Here is a 22298-nt window from a genome sequence, read left to right as displayed (position 1 = left end):
GAGGAGTTAGCTTGATTCCTGCAAGCCCCTGATCTAGTGCAAGACGTCCCTGCCCACAGCCGGGGGGTTGGACTAATTGATCTTTACAGGTCCCTCCCAACCCAAAGCTTTCTGGGATTCTGAGCAGTGGTGCCACACCAGTAAGACCGAACTGTTTGCCCGTGGTGCGCTCGGGCTCAGGTGTCTGTGCTAGAGCTGGTGTGGGAGACGCTCTGATGGCGATAACTCAGGCTCTTGGGACCGTCCCTCGCTTTAGTCTGTGGGCAGAAATGCAGTTTGCCCTTCTTCTGCTAGTGCCGAACAGAAGACATCAGCATATTCCTTCTTGCTGATGTGTTGAAAGGCAGAGTTGAAAGATGACTCTGTTTAGTCTCCATCCTTTTCCAGTCACCCCAGCAATGCCACAGCTCATAATACAGCAACAAGGGCCGTAGAGTGAGGATGGCAGGGCATTCTCCTCTGCAGCTGAGGCAACGAGGCCATTTTTCAGTTTGCTTGAGCAAATTGTGTCCGATCTCTCCCCAGTGTTATTTAGAATTCATTGACTATATTTCTGGCCAGTATTCCTTTGTGTGGAATAAACACCGTACAGACTGGTTTCTAATAACATTACCTATTCCAGGCAAATTTTCCAAGTCAGCCCCAAGTTACTGTTAGATTTGGTCCGTACTTCAAAGAAACTGTGTCAAGCTAAAAAATGGATAGTTACATTTTGGCTTGGTTTTCACTCAAACTAATTCTGCTGCATGGGTGACAAATAAGTTGCGTTTAATCTGTATAACTCACATTGCATTGGTTGGGGTTCTTGTCCCATGTACTGCCTCTGGACTTCTGAACACCTAGTAAGAATGCCCCTAGCTTTTCTACTGATCTCATTGGAATGGTAATATTTTCAACAGGACAATTAAAAAGTATATACATGTGCATCTGGTTTTGCCTATCCAGAAGGACCACGTTTGTAAACCTGTATGTGCTTGTATGCATATATATATATAGTGCATGCACACCGTATGTTTTATAAAGGTTAATTTAATCACGTTCTTTTGACTGTGTCACTCACCTTCTAATCCATCTCCATGGAGACACTCTTTAAACTCTAAACCTATAAGCAACCCTAAAGCTGATCCTTTTAGCACATGGGGTTTTTAAATGGTACCAGAGAAATCTTTCCTTTTCCCAAATCCCCAACATGTGGAAATTCCCTCAAAATTAAACTTGTCAGGAGCATGAAACTTAGAGGCTTCAAATTCTCCGGGCATAATCAAGGGATTTGGACACCCTCACAATTAATGCAATCTTAAAAGAAAGGTTGATATTACTAGATACTGTAAGTAAATTTTTGGGGGGATGCTGTCATGAGATACATACTTTACAAAACCAAAAATTGAAAAGTATTGCACAATAAGCCTGTTTCTGAGTTCAGTCTCTGCTATTTCTGGTACAGAAGGTGTAAAACATTAAAAAACCACTTCCATAAAAGTCCAAAGGATCAAAAGAGACCGCTTAAAGATGTGTTAGTACTAATTCTGTCGGTCCTTTGAGCACTTTATGTAAATAAATTCCAGGAAGTATCACCTAAACATCAGGAATAAAGTCCAGCTTGAAAACAGAGTGTATATAAAACTTTTTAATTGTGATGTGGCCTCTGAAATTTAGTCTAATTACAGAATCGATATTTAAATCACGGTGATTACATAGTTTTCATAAAAATTATGAGAGTAACTAACAAATACTTGATTTAATTTGACAAACTTATAAAAAACCCAGATGGGCTTCTAATTTTCATGAACTTGTACTGTCTTAGCAATGCTTTACTTGCATGTATTCATTTATCATTTGTCTCCTAATCTAAGAGGCATACTTCACCAGACTCTGGCATTTAAAGGAGAAATAATCCTAAACGCAAAAGCTGAAATTTATCCTCAGAGAGGAAATCAAAACCATGTTTTACTCTCTAAATAGATAATATAGTACTGTGACCCTCATTTTGAGTCATGTTTGCATGCCAGGAGACTAAAACCTGAACAAACAGTAAGTCTAATGCAGAAAAAAGTTTGATCACTGCCTATCTTTTCTGCAGATACATCCATCTCTGGCAGGCAGAGAACTGTACGAACAGAGTATCTTCTGCGGTGCCTTTGCTGACCAGAAAATTACTCAGTCCTTTCTGATGCCTTTGCTATAAATGCATTCATCTTAGCCTTAGCCCTACGCTCCTCCAAATTTTCAGTGTCGGAAAATATGCAGCACTTTTTTTCCTCGCTGTGGTCTGGAGAGGGGAACTATTAATAGCCAGAAATCTTGTTCCCTCACAGTTCATCTCGGGCTTGAATTTGTTGTTACCATTTCCCTTTGTAGAACTCAGCAAAAGTATTGTACGCGAGTGAAAAAAAGAGCATCTTATTCATCCCATTTCAGTGCTATTCATATCTTTCTTTGCTTCACCACAAAAGATTATTGGTGACAGTAGTACATGTGTCATTAAAAGACTGCCAGGCTGAAATTTGACCTATTTCATCAAGCCGTTGCTTGATATTTTACATCAAAATCTGTCAATTGGAAGTTATAGCATTTCTCAGGCATTTTGGAAATCTCTGCTAAGACTTTTATTTGGTTTCATTTATTATTCAGGTTTTGTTGGCTGGACTCAAGTACTATGCTTGATTTCAGCAGTTTATTTCATTTGATTAACCCCAATGTGTTTTGCCTGCATATGATTAAATTCAAGCAGGGCCCAGCTGTTGTTTGGATGCTTAATTTACAGTTTTTTTCTGAGGTTCTGGCTTTTCCCCTGGCGCCCGTTTCGATGTTGCTGAAGGGCAAATCTCAATACTAATTAAGAAAGGGCCCGTTTTCAGTGCAGAAAGTGTCCAACCAGCAGACTTCCTACGTGACTGACAAGGGCTCAAATTCCAGCGAGCAGCCTGAACCCAGCGCGTTCGGAGGGACTTTGATCACTGCTTTGTACTGTATAAAGCTGAAGGGTGCATGCTTGCAAAGTGTAGCGGACCCAGGATGCCAGTAGAAAGCGGAGGGGGTTCTCTGGCTAATACTCTTGTTTGGCCAGCTCTGAACCACTATCCTGCGGCCAAACAACAAGATAATAGCAGGCGGCGAACAGAAAAGGTCACCAGATGTTCGGTTGCTACTTGCAATCAGCCCGATCCCTTCTGGCCTCTCACACCTCCTTTCATTCAGCCGTGTCAGGTGGGAGGAAATTTATTTATTTACGTTTGTTTTATAAACCTGAACACCGCAGATCAAATGGCAAAGCGTGTCAGCGGATAGTCTTTGGGTGTGCCAGTGTCGTGTTCAGGATGGGCTGTAAACCTAAGGGCTGAGGTATTCGGGGTTTGGCTGGCTGGGGTCGTTTAGTAAGAAGGAAATGTTTAAAATCAAATCTCTCATCTTGGCACTGAAGTCATTCCCTGAGCATATATCTCTTTGGCTATTTCCAATGGGAATTTCACATGGTAATAGAAGTCAAAATTAAGCCATATGTGATGGATGTACAGATTAAGAGCTATACATCATCTGTGTATCTAATATGTATATCATGTTAAAGATGGATATATTTTGCTGCAGGCATACTTCCAGTAATGCCCAGTTACTTAACTCTAATTCCAGTATATCTGTCTCCAAGTAGAAACGCTGCATTCAATTGTAAAAATATGTTTTATCTTTAGAAAAAGTGTTATTTAAAGCACATGTAGTATTCAGGCTATTTTGTATGGTATTCAAATAACGTATGCCATGAATGAAACTACTGAATCTAATGCAGAGTTTTCTAGGTGTGAGGGATTGGCTGTAACTTTAAAAAAAAATTCTATTTAAATATTTTTACGAGAATGAAAGAATGGATCCTTTTGGATAAAGTAAATAATCGTCAGAAATTGAGGATTACCAATCCAATCAAAATCAATTACCAAATTTGTAAGTGTAAAAGAATTTTTTTCTAATTAGAATTTTTTATTTCTAATAAGCATTTTAAAAACCACAGTTACTTCTTTCTATGTTTCAGCTGTTTTCTGAATTATTTTGCATTTAACTATTTAAATGCAAAGTCTGATCTTAAATGGGAATATATACATACACATTTTTTATGCATACTTCCACACACTTATAAATATACTGATAATCTAGCCTTTTTCAAACTAACTTTTCTTATTTTGTTACAGTATTTCTTTTGGGACAAATCTGCATAATATTTCAACAAGTAGGAGTTCCCTAGACTGCTGAATAAATAAACATTTGCTGCCATGGGGAAAGGCAGCACAGTTTATTACTCTGAAAGTAAAATTAATACTTTCTATTTCATAGAAGAGTATTCTGTTGTAATAAACATTTAAAGTAATGAACAATGCGATTGAAGTTTTTTTCTTGAATAGTTTTTGGTTGATGGGCCTTTGAATTATGTTTCTTTATTATTAGCAAATCAAGACTGGATAGTCTTTATCTCAAATGAGTTAGGAAGGATCCATCATCTTGATCCAATTACATTTAGGAAGCAAAAATTTTAGTGTGCTACTCCAAGAAGGTAATGTGCTCTAGCACAGGCTGAATTTTAGTAAGAATCCATAGTTGTGACATGGCTGTCTGTCTCTAAAGACTATCAGACAATAACTTAACAGTTTCAGTGACCTTTGATGACATTTTTAATGATGCTTTTTAGTTCTTCATTTTTCCTATGAGTTCCTTAATTTTTCCTGTAAGTTCTTTGTGGTTTATTCATGCACAATATAAGCTGAAGTTGTAGCTATGGAATAAGGAAATACTTTGCAGAAATATGCACGGTTAGGTACCAAAGAACTGTGGTTATCACAGTCTAATTGAGAGAAACGGACAAAAGCAATGCATAATTAAGCAAATTATTCCTCTTTTCAAGCCCTCAGTCCCCATTGTTATTCTCATGGTAAAGCAGAACCACGGGCCATCAGCCAAGCCATAGATTTTTTTATGAGGCAGGGAACAGTGAGCTCCATTAGTTTCCTGTTAAACACATGTAATGAAAAGACATTTGGCTATAATTCTGTGGTAGTGCATCTACTTTGTCTCTGATTGTGTTCTGGGTCAGTGGTCATCATCTTTGGAATTAAAACACCATAAATTAGTCTGAATATTTTTATTATGTAGCTAATTATTGAAGTGAAAAGTTTAAAAACTAGTTACTTTTATCTCCTCAGAGGAATGAAGTAGTGAAAACAACCAAAGGCTGTAGCTTCCAAACTAGCTAGAATAACTTTATATTGATTGACAGGTTTCAGACATGCATTTGACACACATTTCAAGTTCATTTTATCTAAAATTATAACTTCAAGAATAAAGCCTAAGTGATAAATGTTAAAATAGGAATATACACAATTACTAATTAATCCTTAAGAAATTGCATATGCATCTAGTGTCATGTTTATCAAAAGTTAGTCCCTGGGGTATGTATGCTTTACCAAAAAAATTATCCCTAAAGCATCCCTGCAGATGCAGAAAGCAGGTGGATTGACCACTATACCCATAAGTAATTAAATAAATTATTTGCTAATAATACAATTTACAAGGAATAAACTTGTAGTAAGTTTAATAAGTATAAAATAAGGAGTTTACAAGATAGTGAAATGTTTAAAGCAATGCAAAATGATTTACAAAACACAAAAGCCACTTACCAGTATAACAGCTCTGAAGTGGGGACACAGGAGGGGGCCACTATTATATATATGACAAACTTGTTTTATTTGAGGAATAATACACAGAGCAAGGTGGCAAGAAGCTCTTTTCCTTCTCCTAAAGTACATAACAGAATCATTCTTGGACTATGTCTTTTTCTGACTATACCTCAGATTCAGTACAACTACATACATTTGAACAATTTCAACTATGCTTGTACAAGCATGCAAGTCTGTAACTGAAAAATTTGCCAGGCACTGTGTGTGCCTGTACTGCTATAATAAACAATAATTTTTCTCAGTGAGGAAGCTCAGTTAATCCATTTGTACATATAAATATGTTGTTTGTGCGTTGTATTTCCAAGTGTATTGTTGCGCCTATGTTTGAAAACTTTGCCTATTACCACTTTTGAGATGGTAAAGAGAAAATAAGTATTTCCTTCTGCTTTTACTATTTGGTGTTGTGAGAGGAGTGAATAGAATTTTATGGAATTTCATAAAAATTTAATTCTTACTTTCCCTTGGCTGTACAAGCTGGCTTAGCTTGGTTTCATTATGGTGGTTTCATTATGGTTTCATTATGACCACTTGCTCTTCTTTGCCTACAAAGCTCAATGTCAGTTAGAACCAATGAAGAGTTGATGTATTGTTTGTATAAATTTTGCTTGCATAGAGTATAGAGTGAACGTTAGAAAATAAAATGAAACTAATTTTTTAAAATCTTGTAATCAGTTTCAACTTTATTGCTTTTCTCATTAACAAGTAGAACTTCCAATTTACAAGATTGTCTTTTATATATACATTTGCACACATGTTTAAATATTATATTTACATTTTATATAAGTTTTTTGTTGCTTTTATACACACAACACACACCTATATATAAATATATTTATATTCATCAATATAAGATGAATAGACTAAGTAATGACCTTTCATAAAACTAACTGTGATTTTTTTTTTTGTTTGAGTCTCAGGATTCCTCTGGAGTGTTTTATTTGTGAGGTTAAAAGTCACGTTTTAAGATAAAGTACTTGAATTCCCATTTTGAAGTGTTCAGTAATTGAAAAGAATTGTTCCTGGACTTCTATCTGGGAGCAGACTTCTTTTGGCCAATATATCAGCAAACCCAAAGCAGGACATTAAATCCATAATCCATTTCCAGGCAGAGATACCTGAGCTAATCTCCCTGGGGGCTAAAGAGGCTTGGGGAACACTGGGCTCACTTGGCTGCCTCACCTATTCAAGTCAGCTCAGTCTGAGTTTAGTAGAAAAGAGCTGGAGAAGATGAGCTTGGAGGGAAACAAATATTTTAAAAAAACAAATAGATCTGGGAAAATTGTGCCATTGTCATGATGAATGCTGTCTTCTGTTTCTTTCACAGGCTCACCTAGTAGCAGCTTTTGAAAAAAGCTTGGGAAATATGACCGGCCGATTGCAAAGTCTAACAATGACAGCTGAACAAAAGGTATGTTTACCAAAGCAGATGCTTTAATGTGGAAAACAGCCAGCAGATTATATTAGAGTTTTGTTTAAAAAACACTGAAAGGCAACAGGGACAGCTGTGCCAATAAGACAGACAGATCTTTCTTTAATGGCCGTTGCGATCAAATCTTCATGAAGCTCCAGGAGAATTAAACTGTGCAGCATCGGGTTTGCGCAGGCAATATCATAGAATAGTTTGAAGATAAAATCTTTCGTTTCCAGGTTTTAATTAAAACATACGCGACTCTAGGTTAAATCCATACTGAAAGATCCTGTAACAAAGACTGATCATAACCTGCTGGAGTGCCTCATTCCAGCCTGCCAGCGTTGGCAGAATAATAGAATTATGGGAAGGGAAGAACTTTAAGTAGAGAAAAATGACTCCATTCAGAAAGTTAATGCAGGTTAGGTATCCTATTCATGAGTAAACAGTTTGGGTTTTCACTGTGCTGTTTTGACTATTGGGGAAAAGAAATCTAAACCTGATAGGCAGCAAATTTAATGTGAGCCTTAGTACCAAGCTCAGGATTAAGAGGCTGCTTAGCACCTTCCAGGATTGAACGTCTGCAACTTTCTGCCCTTATTCATTTTGAACAGTATCCTATAAAAAGAAAGACCTCATTGAGCCAAACTGTGAAAGAAACTGTATATCAGTGAGCTATTAGTCACCACTGGAGTGACTGTACCTGTCTATAAAAATAACATTTCACAGTCTGGTTGAGCACCAGCAGATGAAATATGGTGAGACTCATTGTGAACTAGATAGAAAATATTTGTATTGCTTGCTTTTTTCCATCTTAAGCAAAAAAACACAATGGAATTTTCTTAAAACCAGAACTTCTGACTATTTTACAAAGCATAATTTTCCTCAGACGATTTTCTTTCCAGAGGAGGTTAAGCAGTGATACTGAAACAGATCATCTCCAAGCTTCTTTCCTAAAAGATTTGGAACATGTTCTTTTCCTTCGCTTCTTTTCTCTTTTTTTGAGGTTAACTTCCTTTAATCCTCATTATATAAATACAGGTTGGAAGGACAGGTTTAATGTAGCAGTAATAAAATCTGTTTTTTAAGTAAAATAGGCTGTGCATTCTAATACCGAACTTCCTGCACTCAAGTGGAGTAATTTTACTTCAACTTGCAGGACAGTTGCTATTAAACAGGGCTTTTTAAATTGAATTCTTATTTAGCAAGTTAAATCTTTTGGAAAATACGGAAATTCAGGTTGAGATTCATCCATTAAACGGTAGCCTCACATACTAAAGGATGTAATTTGAATGGGTTTATTGTGTTTCACAGTAAAATTGTCAGGTTTCTCTTAATTTTATAATGAATATTCAATTGAAACCCTTTTTAGATTAGTCTTTATTAAAAATGTTTTGTTTTCCTTAAAAAAAGCATGATCACTTTATATAGAATAAATGCAAAAGAACACGTTAGTTGAGTTTAATATCTGTGGAGAGAAAAGATGCTTTCTACTTAGCTGTTGCCCTTACGTTCACCCAAACAGTCCCATGAACTTCGGTTTGACCACTCTTATCTTGTCCTTTTTTTTAGCTTAGACAACCATTGTTCTTGTGCCATATATTTTGAGCTCTCTTTGTTCTTCCCACAGGAATCTGAGCTTATAGAGCTAAGGGAAACCATTGAAATGCTGAAAGCCCAGAATTCTGCTGCACAAGCTGCTATTCAAGGAGCCTTGAACGGTCCCGATCATACCCACAAAGGTATGTTTTTGTCACTATTAAAATAAATGCAGAGTTTCTCCCCAGAAAAAAAGCTAAGTCACTACTTTTCTGTTGTTTTGGGGACTCTGTTGCAAGGGCAAGCACATTCTGCAGCGCATGGTAGGCATACTTGTGGTATTTCCAGAGCAGGAAACCTTGCATGAGCTTCCTGTTTGCCAGAGTTCCTGGAGCCTTGTCTTCTCAGAACTGGGTGGCCAGGAATTGATTGCTGGGTGTCAAGAGTTAACCCCATCACCACAGTCGTGTACTGAAGTACACCCGAGACACTAGCGAAGCCTTATGGTGAAACACGGTTATAGCTCGGAAATCCAGTGTAAGTTGTAGCTCTGAAAATTGGTGTGCTCATTGTTAAGAGATGGACTCCCGACAGCTCAGCTCCTTCATGAGGTGCTAAATCAGTGCAGGAAAGCAGGCATTTTAATTTCCAGATTCCGAATTAATTTGTCATTGCAGTTAGGCAGATGTCACATGATAAATATATACTTCAAAAGTGCCTGTTGGTAAGCAACAGCAAAGGAATTACTTGAAGAAAAAAAATAATAGCAGCATTCATTTTTGAGAGTGTCATTGATCTTTCTTTAAAGAGGTCATTATTTAGATGTTTGCCTTAAGGTCATTGCATTGCATGACTTGAATATAGCAAAGCTAACCTCTAGGAAGTAAAAAATAATCCAAAATTCATTTCCCTTGGTAATAGTGGACATGTTCTGCAAGAATATTATCCAGTGATTAAGATATAGTTAACAGAGACTTTTAAGAAATTGAAAGTCAAAAGCCTCACCAACCATTTCTAATATTCTCCACTTCTTGGTTATTTTGTTTGATTCATTTTTAATGAACTCCTGCCTGCTTATTTCCATCATGGTATATTAGAAAGTAGCATCTGAACGCTGATTAGGCCTGCTACAAATCAAGTGGTGCCTATACTCCTCAGAAAAAGAACTGTAGTACGTGTGATAGTAATAAGTCACGTAATCCATCTGTGACAGAAACTGCTTAGCTATGAGGTTACGCCTGCACAGATCGCTGTGCAGGGTCATTGCCTTCATGCCAATAAGATCCCGGTTTGGAGAAGCTCCGAAGTGTTAGCCTAATTGTACGCATGCCCACTGACCCCTGTGCGGTTTCTCACAGGCTGCAATAGCTTGAATCCGAGCCACTGCAAGTATCGATGCCATTTACGTTCATTTAGGCTCCCTTTGAGGAGGAAGGTGTTACATAAATACAAGAATTGAAAGAGAGACAGATGGATTTCACAGTAATTTCTTTTCTTTAGATTTACGTATAAGGCGGCAACACTCTTCAGAAAGTGTTTCCAGCATCAATAGTGCTACAAGCCATTCGAGCATTGGCAGTGGTAATGACGCTGACTCCAAGAAAAAGAAAAAGAAAAACTGGGTAAGTGCTTAGCAGGTTTGAACCTATCTTTTAGCTATTATGTCGTTTCCTAGTGCCTGAGTAGCATAATGGTCCATTTCTTCTACAACAATCTTGTGGGGCCAGACGGATATAAAGCAATTCATGTGTATCCATACTGTGACACTACCAGTAGACTAAAACTTGTTGCATATCAGCAGAAAATTATTTGCAAAAGTCAGGATAATTAAACAAACAAACAAACAAACAAAAAACTTAAAAGAGCTGTTGTGTCCAAAACCATCTCTGGGCCACATTGAAACCCTGTTTGATTTTTTCTTCACTTGCAGTTTGATTCAAAGGCTTCACTCAAATATGTTACCCAGCTATGAAGGGAGTTGAAATCTGTTAAGAATTCTCATGTAAAAGTAGTATGGTGTTTAAAGAAATTAAGATGCTTCTCAACTGGAACACACAAATACCACATAGTGCTATGGGTTTAATCAAATACTTTCAGTAAATAATCAGAAAATGTTTTTGTTGTTTTAAAAATATTACCTGCATAAACATTTGTTTTAAAATACTGATCAGCCTTCATTCCCTTGATTTGTAATTCCACACTCTTTCATGTTTCTGCAAGGTGAACTCTAGAGGAAGTGAGGTGAATATAAACCATGGAAAATCTGGCATGCATCTATAAAGAACCCTATCTTGGCATGATTGCTATTTATTTTGGCAGTAGGCTTTTATACCTTCTAAAACCAGATTATCCTGTATGTCTTCTCAGTTTGTCTCTATTCATTTTAATCTCAAAGTTTAGACTATAGAAAGGGGGAGTGTAGCCAAAATCCATTTCTTTCTCATTAGATATCATGAGCTGGAAAGGACTTAAATAATGCTTCCCTGATCAGTGGTCACACTCCCCACTCTCCAATTATATCATGAAAATAAGATATTTGAATACCTCATTTTTTATAGAGGAACCAGTTTGTCATTGAGTTCTATACAATTTTAATCAGAACAACCTTCTGAAAAAAAAAACCCAAAACCAACTGCATTTTTCCTAAGATGAACAACTTCTGTATTTAGACAAAGGTATCAACGAATGGGCTAGTTAAAATTCACTGCAGACAAAACTGTTGTCATCTTGGCTCCTGAAATAAATGGCTCTTTGGCTATTCTGTCCCTTTTCAATACTGGGTAAGAGCTTCTAGAGGGAAAAGGCAATGCTTGTACGTTCAGAGATCTTACTACTCTAAAGGAAACTGCAGCAAAGAGTATATACCTTTCAGCTAACATTCTTCTCAGCCGTACAAAAAGCAAGCCTCATGTCCCAGCTTAAATCCTCTCGCTTGTGATCCAAACCATAGTATTTGCATAGTTTGGCCATTCAAATTTTTAATGGGGATAGTAAATTGGCAAACCCAGTAAATTGAACTTGTCTTTTGATTTCAGCATTTAGTAACAGCAGGTTCTGCCTGTACCTAGATGCAAAGTGGTTATTTAAAGCCAGCCCTTGAAGGGAATGCCATGGGAATGGGATTCCACTGGGGCTTAATGGTTTTAAATGAGCACCCCTCTCCCATAGCCGTACCACTCGGTTCTGCACTTTTTCCATAGCATTACGTTTGCGCTGCGCTGGATTAATAAAGTCAAAACAAAGCACCGTATCATGTTTTTAGAGATACTGTGTTGCATATGTTAATACCTTGCTTCTGTATACTGACCTCAGGCAGTGGCTAGGATGGCATCTGCAAACTAACTCTTCGAAACATGAGCTGCACGCAAATTGCCGTGACGAGGAAAATAATCTTGCTCTATGTTTGTTTTCCAGCTAAGAAGCTCTTTCAAACAGGCCTTTGGAAAGAAGAAGTCCACCAAACCTCCTTCCTCACATTCGGACATAGAAGAGCTGACGGACTCCTCTCTTCCTTCATCACCTAAATTGCCCCACAGCTCAGGAGAGTGTGGGGCAACTTCGATGAAACCATCACAGTCGGCATCTGCGTAAGTGTCTCCTTTGGCAAACCTTTCTTCCCAAACGGGGTGGACCGTGAAACAGACCCCCTCAAGCGTGGCCATGTGCAGTTCAGAAACCATTGCCGACAGCTGTGATCTTTTAACCTCGTGCTCCATCCATTTGCCAGATTTCTCATGAGCTTCACTCCATTTGTACACTACTTTTTCCAGCAGCTCTTTCTTAGGTCATTCTCTCCTCCTTTCACAGCCTTTACCCCAAATCATCTAGCAGTGCAAACTCCTTTCCAAATGCACATCCAAAAGCTTACGTTGTACTCTCCCTGCACCATTAACAACTTTATCATACCCACTTAGTAAAGGCCAAATAATACAGTTTCCTTTCTTCATGACATACTAAAAAATGTCATTTTATTTTCCAGGTAGCTATGAGTTTTTACAAGATACTCATCCTTTCTGCTATTACTTTACCTACTTTGTAGCTACTAATTTATATAATTTTTAATCTATTTCCCCTCTTTTATCAGCTTGGATTTTTTGGTGGGATTTTACTTCTATTTTTTATTCAAATTACCATCCTTAAGGTCTCAGGACTGAGAACAAGTCATCAATCAAAAGCTGTCCCATTTCCTCATTATTTTTTGGATGTCTAATATATTTTTCTTAGGGAGTTCTCGGCTCCCATTCATATTCTTCTACCTAATTTTTTTTCATTCTGTTAAACTCATAACTTTTTCCAATTTGGGGAAATCAACCTCTTTGAACCAACAAATGTGTGCTACTGATGCCAGCCTTGCTTTCCTTGTCCTAACTGAGAATAATCAGGTCACAACTACTCTTCGTTAAAGCACCTGGGGAATTCTAGTCTTGTGACTGATTACTGCACTTTAGAATAGAATTTCCCTGCGTTAGGGTAGGTGCTTTTTATGACTAACTTTTTATAGACTCTAATGATTTTTATATACTAGGTTTAGGAGTTTGACAGCAAATATTCCCACAGAAGAAACCCTTCCACAATAAATGTTTTTCTTTCCTCACATTCCACACAGACTAGTGAGGAATAACTCATCTAGATCTCTAGTTTTGTGGGGTTTTTTTATAGGAAGTTCACATTTTTATGGTTTCGGGTATATGTGTGTTTTGGGAGGAGGATTTCTATGTTTGGGACCCTTCAGTCTGATTTGTTATCAACTTAAAAATCACTAGTAAAAGCCTTAATAGAAAGTGCCTGAACTTAAACAAAACAGTTTTACTCTACAAAATTATTTACTCACAATTCACAGATCTGCTCTCATAACTTTATCCTGTTTCCTTTCCACCAACCCTGCTTTTTTCTCTGGCTCTTTGACTTGCTCTCTAGATGTACTGGTGTTCCCAGAATTTATCAAGGGCAAAACTATAGATCTAGTCTTTCATCCCAAGCTCTTCCCATGGCTATTTGGTCTCTCTCTGAGCCTTAACTTCCTAAATTCTGTCAAGTTCATAACCTTCTGGTTCTTCCTCCATAGCATTTTTAAACTGATCTTTCTGATCATATTATTGCATTTTTTATTATTGTGACCCTTCTACACAGGATAACATAGATTCCTTTCCCTTCCACATAATCACGTGGAAGATCACATAAAATATATTTATTTAGATTAATTTCTTTGTCTGTTATACTGATAATGTTACTTTCTTTGGAAGACTCAGTTTTCCATTGCATAATTTCAACTTCTGTCACCTTCAAGACTTTTTATAATTGTCAGCAGCCTCTGTTCAAAGATCGTGACTGACTTACTCCTCCTACCCAAAGCAACCTATTGATATAAAAATCCCGAGATTGTAACAAGAAAGAAAAAGTAAAACTCTTTCTTTCTAACTACTTTGAACCTTTGTCTGAAGTCTGATCAGGCTTCTGAGCTTCTTTCTGTGACTGCTCACGAATGCTAACTTATCTTTTTGATTTTCTTCCTTTTGATGAAGTCTCATCTTTTTATGTAATTTTACAGTTGTCGGAGCTAAGTGTTGAAGAGCTCTGGAATCTGCAAAAGAAAATTCAAGTCATACTTTCTGCTTCCATTCTGCTTAACTTACCAGTCTAGACAGCTTTTTCCTGCTTCTTCCAGAACCATAGCCCTGCTTTCTGCTTCATCTTTACCTTCTTTAAAGCTGGCTTGCCAAGGTCTTTTTGTCCATGCCTCTCAAGATGTACTGCAAAAAAGCTGAAAAGAAAATAGCCAACAAATAGATATGTGACTTCCCAGTTGTCCAAGTTGTTGTATGAGACAATATATGCATGCAAATAAAGTTTCATTTCTTATTTGGTTAGCATAGGTATGGGCACATCAGATGAAGACCTGTATCGTAACATTTGGAAAAAAATCCTAGTATATGCCTTTATTCATTTTTACTCACATTTAAAATATTTGTGCATGTTGTGAATGATATTCATTATTTTCCCTCTTCGATTTGCCATATTTTTTTATTTGCCATGAACTTCTTCATCTTCCCTTTGCTTACACTTTCTTTATATATTTTCTTGACCTGAGTCTCATGTTCTAAACCATTACTTTACTTTCTTCCAATTGCATCTGTCTAATACGTGTGTATGCAGGTCATCTCTAGTCTGGGCACCAAAGAAAAGGCAAAACGGTCACGTGGTCTACAGGCATAGATCCCGGTAAAATTGAGTGTGGGGCATGGAGTTGTATATCCGACTGCTGACCTGAAGAGTGCTGCATCTTCTTTCCCAAAATGCATTTGCATGCATTCTGGCAATTAAAAGTTGACCTCTGTTTCTTGTTTGTATATTAGTAGTAATAATCACAGTAATAATACTTATTAGTATAAAATATTTTTCATATTTAAATTGTTCTGCAAATATTAACTATTTATAGTGACAGTAATAAAGAACAATAACATTTAGTGAATTGACTGAAAATATTGCTTAGTGTAACAACGAAGCCAAAATTCAGTGTTTTATTTTCTACTGGTTCTGTTATGCAACAGGTCTAGGTCTGATGATGACACACAGAGGCAACAGTCTGACATGAGAACTGGGGTCTCTAGGCCCGTCGTATTTTGCTCTATTCTCACAATATAATGGTTTCTTACCTTAAAATTAATGCTCATGAAAAATAGTCACATGGTAATTACTTTTAATCCAGTCTTTAAGGAAAAAAAAACCCCAAACCAACCAGCATATTTTCAGATACCTTACATTACCAGGTGGCAGACTATAGGCAAGAAGTCAACCATCACAGATCAAAACCATTACAGATCAAAATCTCCTAGATCATGAAGTCAAGGACTGTCTCTCTGTGTACTGTTCAAAACAGAGGAAACTGTTGCTGATAAATATCAGATAATAACTATCAGTAGTACAGTTTAATCAGTATAGTTCAGTTCTGACTGTTGCTACTTAGGGAAGTCATAACCTTTGCACCAAAGAAATGATGCAGACATAAAATCAGATTAAAACCAATGGGTGATACACACTCAAAAAAAACATTTCTGGAAAGTTTTTAACAACTTTTTTTCACCATAGTGAACTATCTAACTAAACTGGAAAGATATGAAGCAAGCTGATCATTTCATCCGGAGAGGGCTTTTTCCCTTTTTTAATTTGCAATTTGAGCCTTTTCATGTTTCTTTGATAAGATTCTTTCTTCACTCATAGGTTTCACCAGCAGCAAGCATTTTCTGTACTTTGATATTTAGTAATGGCACTGCTTTGGGGGGAGAACCTTCCTTTAATCTCCTGCCTGTTTCCTGCTCCTCTTTAGGATCTGTGAGTGCACAGAGGCAGAGGCTGAAATTATTCTTCAGCTAAAGAGCGAGCTGAGGGAGAAGGAGCTAAAATTAACGGACATTCGTCTTGAAGCCCTCAGCTCTGCACACCATCTGGATCAGATTCGGGAAGCCATGAACCGCATGCAGGTCAGTGCAGTAGCTTAAGTGATGACAGGGGTGCACACCAAAGGTATTCCTGCTGTATTTCCTTTCCCAGTACTTTCTTTCAGATACCAAAAAATTTTCAATACAAAGTAAATTGCTAGATTGACAGTACTTCCAAAGGATGGGTATGATAAGTGTTCACCATATAATATTGATATTCTTAGCATTTGTGTTAATAGCTAAAATGTGTTTAAGAGACATGGAAGGAGATGTAATCCCTGCCCAAAGGATATTTGTTATCTAAACCCTATGACTGGGAAAAGCAACATGACAGACAAGCAGATCAAGAAGTGATTTCTACAGAGCTCTAAATTCTTGGGGCGGGGGTATATGTGCATACTCTCTCATCATTTCTGTTTCGTATCCCAGTTGTTGCTTGCTGAAACAAAGAATGTAAAAATGAACTAAATTATTATATCCAGCATCACTAAAATTTCATTGCATTATTTTGTGAAACTGGTCCAAATCCTTCCTGAATACGTTTGTCATCAGAAGACTTGCCCTTTCATGAGACTGAAAGGTTGCAGAAAGAATGGCAATGTTCTTCAGCGGAGCACAGAGCTTTACAGAACTCAGCTCTGTTGCCCACATACAAGTGTCCAGTATCATGTTGGGTGCCCAAAAGTATCTACAACATCCACACAGTATGACATAGGTCCTTCAGTAGCTCTGGGCCCTTCTGGAATGACACGTGAGATACCTAGGAGATCCCTGAAGGCACTATAAACCTGTATTTGGGAAACAGAATCAAGGCCATGGGGTGGGGATTCAGGTTGAGACTGGGACAGCTAGGTTTAGATGTCTAGGTATGAGCTAGGTGATAAACTCCTGTTGTAGTCAACTGAGTTTTAGTCCTGCAGTAGTGGGACCTAGAAAGCTAACCTAAAATCATCCTAAGTATAGAAGGTGAAACTGAGTTGTTTGAGCATAGGCACCTATTAGCGTTTGAACCAGCCTCAGGGATTTGTATCTGCACAGGACTTGTAGGTTTAGCATTCTACCCATGGAAGACCGTGTTTACAGCGACACTGGAAACCCCCATTTACACAGCTGGATCCAACCCCAGTGGCTTGTCGGCTGAATTGCTCTGTGCTGGGCGCTTAGGTCGGATGCACCCATAGGCACTTCTGTATAGGTGTCCACAGCGGCTGACTTCCTAACTACCAGATTTGGTGGGCTTGCTGTCTTTTCTAGACCTCTTTGTTTATACCATGTCTATAGCAGTCTCAGTCACACCTTTAAACATCTGGGGTACCCACCACCCTCCCAGGTGCTTACACCACTCGGTGCCAACATTGCTAGTGGATAGTTGGCTGAACTTCAATTAGGGGGAAGAATAATCAAGAACTGGTCCGTAAATATGGGTTACAGTTGTCCAGATGAAAATAAAGCGTTTGATTTGGAGTCACTAAAAAATTTTTAGGAACTCTAAGGGATAGAATACATTTAATTGCAGCGGTGGAGAGCAGGATGTGAAGGCTTATCAGCTGATTATGGTCTTACACCGGGATGTGAGTGCCTAAACCAGGTGAACTCCCGGAGAGAGGAGTCTGCTGTAGTCACAGTCGAAACAGTCGAAAGTTTGAATTTCACCAAAGCTGGGCAGAGGTGGCTATTTCAGATGCTGTCGCTGGTAATCACCCCTTCTTCTGAAGTTTTCCCAAAAGCAGAGGCAGCCACCTTGGAGTTGCCAAACTCTGATGTTTTGGAGAGTTGATGAGGATTGGTAAGGGGAAAAAGGAAGCTTGGTGGGAATGATATACAAATACTATGTGTATTCAAAGCACCTTAAAAATCTAAAGCTCAGCTGAATGGCAGTCTGCTAAGAGTTGTGTAATTAATCAGTGTAAATTGCAGAGTAGATGGAGACTGTGTGACTCATTTCACCATAGCTCCTGGTTTGAACCCCAGGCTAAACTGGTACATTCATCTATTACCTTCTGTCACAATTTTGCTGGTTTGTCCCTTCCCTTTCACTATCTCCTCACCTTTGCCTATATGATCTAATCTTTTTGTAGCTGTTGCAGGGGTTTTTTGTGATGCTACCCCTTATGTTTTTATTTGTATAATGTAGCTGTACAGCCTTCATAAAAGAACAGGACTTTTAGCAGAGTATTAGTGAATGCGGAATTAAATTTGATGTGCAAAACCGTCTGCAAGAATAAGCAGTTGCTTTGTACTGTGCTTCGTGAAGCGACTGAAAGCTAGATTTAGCTGGTACCAGGCTGTTCTCAGGCTAAGTTTTCATTTTATTATTGTACATTCAATAATCACTTGGCACCACAGAGGATTTAGCTAAAAAAAATTCCTAGTTGTTCTGATTCATCTGTCACTGTATGTTTTCATCAAAGAGGGCTTGCTGGCCGTTATGTGAACAATCCCATGTTTGAATGATCAAAAAGTATTATCTGATAGCAAGAAGGTTTGTGAAACTGTTAAACTATCAATTTCTAATTGTCCATTTTTAATTTCATTTCTCCTCTGTGAAGTTACTGCTTAAATTTTACATTCAATGGCAGTAATAATTTTCTGTGACTTTAGAAACATTGACATATCCAAGATTTTAACAATAACTTTTTTAACTGACTGTTACCTATGATTTTTTACAATAGAAAGTAGCTTATAAAACTAGGGAAAGCTGGGAAAATTCTCACCACACCGGTATTATGGTCAACTGTACAATAAACACTGAAGCTTGAACTTTACGTTGTTTAGGAACTGTCTTGAGGCAAAAGCTAAAACAAGGTTATAGGGGGTTTTCCCCCTTCATTTCAGAAGTGAAGGCAATGCAGTTTTCACTGACGGCGTTATACTTCTGAGCTATAGTGCTACATACTGCTGTGAAAGTGGTAAACCAGTTAGCTCCTGCAGGTGAATGGCAAGCACCAGAATAGCCACCCCCAGCGGTTTTCCGAAAGAATAACCCGCTGTGCTTTTATGTTGATTTCTTTTGAATACAGAATGAAATTGAGATATTGAAAGCTGAAAATGATCGTTTGAAGGCAGAGACTGGAAATACTGGAAAGCCTGCCCGGCCGTCATCAGAGTCTTCAAGCAGCACATCATCTTCTTCATCACGTCAGTCACTAGGACTTTCTCTGAACAATTTAAACATCACAGAATCTGTTACATCAGGTAAACATGTTTTGGCGACATGCATGCCTCAGCAATTAGTAAGAATTTATTATTTTCACTCTCTTAATGGGCCATATATGGGAGGCATGCCTGAAAATTAAAACACCTCATATCGCTTAGGTAAACATCAAGTATACATTCACTAATGGAGATGAGGAAGGATGCTGGCAGTCATTTCTGAAAATGTAAATTTTAGAAAGCTCTGTATAATAGTAACAGGCTGTTCATTATGTTTGCTTAGTTCCTAGCTATGATACTTTCTACCTACCTAGTTTACAGTACTCTTTGGTCATCTGGTTTACAATTTATTTGAAGAGGACAATATCTGTTGTAGTATACTTGACAACTGTATAGATATATTCTCTTGTCCCTGTGGAATAAATAAGAGCATAGTACATGAAACTTCCTTTTTTTTTTTTTTTTTTTGTTTACAGATCTTTTATCATTCAGTTAGCTCCCTTAACTTTATTTTGTATTTGCAGCTGGGGCAGAAGGTGGTCTCAGTTAGCTTTATCCCTTACATTTTTTTAATGTGATATAGCTAGTTAGTCTACGTTGGACCAAATCACCATTTGTCACAGGAGCCAAACCCCGCCTGGCTTATTAAGCGTGCTCATTGTTTCAGTGAATGAGAGAAAGCAAGCAGAACTTTGGACCACATCCTGAACATTAACATTTGATTATTTTCCATGCCATAGAGTTTATGATAATAAGCCTTCTACACTTGTTTTAATAATGTAGCCAAGAAACAGAAGTGCTGTCTCTAACATTAGAACCAGGAGCAGAGCAGAAGCAAAGCAACGCTCATTAGCGTAGACTCCACAGAAAGTATAATGCAGTCTCTGGAAGCAATAGAAATGTGGCTAATAATTGTAGAAAGAGTCTAGGCAAGAGTACAGCTGGGAATGTGCCAAACTGCCTGACTATAATTTGGATTGGCAGTTAGTCATATTATCTTGCCAGTCATTGATTACATGGATATTTGAATATTTCTTCTGGTTAATATCAGATTTTATAGGAAAATCGGTCTATTTTTTATTTACATTCCAGCCTACTTTTTTGCCAGGTTTAACTTTTAGTATGGGTAAGCCTGTGCTGGGCCTCAGTATACAATGAAGTGTTGCAAAAACAGGGAGAAAAAGTTTAACTATCGTTCCTGCTCATGCATCCACAAACATAAAAAAAAAAAGAAATAAAAACCAGAACAGATTTTTTTTTCAAAATGGTAATTGTAGAATTTCTTTCATGAGCAGCAGCTATTAGCACTTTGTCGCTTAGCACTAACTCTGTCTAGATACAGGAATAAACATGTAGGAGGAAGAGGAGGAGGAGGAGTTTGAAGAAAAGGGGGAAGAACTGGGTGAGAATAAGACAGGAAAAGAGGACCAGGGGGAAGAATGCAGGAAGGTGAAAGATAAGAAAAAGAAGGAAGATGAACAAAATCAGGAGGAATTGTTTAGCAAAAGAACAGAAGAAATAAAAGCTGGAAGAAAAAGAGGAAGAGGAAGAGGAGAAGGGGATGAAGGAGTAGGAGAAGGAACAGGAAGAAGAAGAACAAGAAGACTGGGAGAAGTGGTTGGACTTGATGATCTTAAGGGTCTTTTCCAACCTAAATGATTCAACTATTCTATGATTCTATAAGCTTTATATAATTTTCTGTGTTATTGGTTCTAAATGTTTTTCTAGCATGCAAAGTAATTACTTTCAGTTATAAGAAATTAAAGAAATAAGTGTGCCTAATGAGGAGTGGAGGATTTCATTTGATTATGAATCCAGCCTTTTTGATCATTGTGAGTATCATTTTGTTGCCATGCCAAAGAACTTGGAAGGGTGACAGCTTCCTACCAAGTCTTGTGGGATTTCTGCGGCAGCTGGAGTACTATTAAACAAAAGTCCCTGAGATATGGAGAGGTTAATCATGCTGGGGACTAAGCTGAGAGAGATAACGAGGGCTTTGGCTCATCGTATTAAAAAACACCATGGCACTTTCTGGGAGACCAGTGTCTCCAAATGCCCATGGTCATCTGGAAATGACCAAAGCTATCCATTGCCACTTCCTAAGGGTATAACCATCTCCTCCTGATAGGTGTGAGTGGCAAGCTGGGAAGGGGCTCGGTGGTCACAGACACCCGTATTTCAGCCAGTCACTGGAGTAAAAAGCAGCAAAGAAGGACCAGTACAAGACTCTGTCTGTACTGTCCAGTGGAAAGAGTGCCAGAGCTCAGACAAGTCAGCCGGAGCCACCATAGCGCACCTAAAGAGGAGGTCTGGCAGGAGATAATTAAAGCAATTAGCATCACCATGAAATTAGACCCCCTTGGGCATCTTCTGAGCCCTTTGTATCAGTGAGAGAGAGAGCTCTTAGAAAGTGGCATTTTTTTCTAGCCACAGAGCGGTTCCTCATTCCTAAAGACTTACAGAAGAATGTATTTTAAAGGCTACATGAGGGTCATTCAAATATTGAAAAATTTCACCAAGGGATCAGTTATATTGTAAATTGCCCTCAGACGAACTATGACATTATGGAAACTCTTAAGGTTTGTCAAATATGCCAAAACACAAGACAAGTGAAATGAAACATTCCACGTTGGTGGCACAGAAAAACTGTCTGCCTGGAACAAAACAAGCATGGATTTGTTTAAGCTCACAACAAAAATCCTTCTTCAAAAAACAGAACAAAGAACCCAATAGCAGAATCTGCTTTCTAGATCTGGGTGTAAGTTATCAAACATTTTACATGAGGACTTATTTTTTAATACATTCATTGTTGTCATATTAATAAGTCGTCTTTGGTTTTGCTATAAGCAAGTGACTGAATCTTACTGGCACTTCATTTAATTTGGGTGAAATCTGACCTTGTGCAGGCTATGACATGAAGTCGACGCTTTTCTTCAGTCACCACAATAAGAACGAGCAGGACTTAGGGTAGTGGATTACTGTGCTGGACTTTGAAGAAAATGCAAATCCATAATCTCTCCTAATTTGATGGTTCATTTAAATGTC

General features: G+C 37.9%; 1 protein-coding gene across 6 annotated transcripts in view; it reads left to right on the top strand.

Annotated features, from left to right (window-relative positions):
* The window catches only part of NAV3 (neuron navigator 3), a 275913-nt gene that overhangs the window by 238145 nt on the left and 15470 nt on the right, over nucleotides 1-22298 (top strand). For all 6 annotated transcript variants that reach the window (XM_030002936.2, XM_030002937.2, XM_030002935.2 and 3 more), the window contains 6 exons: nucleotides 7042-7125; nucleotides 8756-8867; nucleotides 10165-10286; nucleotides 12079-12251; nucleotides 15989-16142; nucleotides 19121-19295. In XM_030002936.2, coding sequence (XP_029858796.1) covers nucleotides 7042-7125; nucleotides 8756-8867; nucleotides 10165-10286; nucleotides 12079-12251; nucleotides 15989-16142; nucleotides 19121-19295 — 820 coding nt within the window. The remainder of the gene's footprint in view (nucleotides 1-7041; nucleotides 7126-8755; nucleotides 8868-10164; nucleotides 10287-12078; nucleotides 12252-15988; nucleotides 16143-19120; nucleotides 19296-22298) is intronic.

The sequence above is a fragment of the Aquila chrysaetos genome, chromosome 26 (genome assembly GCF_900496995.4).
Source record: "Aquila chrysaetos chrysaetos chromosome 26, bAquChr1.4, whole genome shotgun sequence".
Taxonomy (NCBI): domain Eukaryota; kingdom Metazoa; phylum Chordata; class Aves; order Accipitriformes; family Accipitridae; genus Aquila; species Aquila chrysaetos.
Note: the sequence above shows the minus strand (reverse complement) of the source record. Positions and strands in the feature narration are given on the sequence as shown.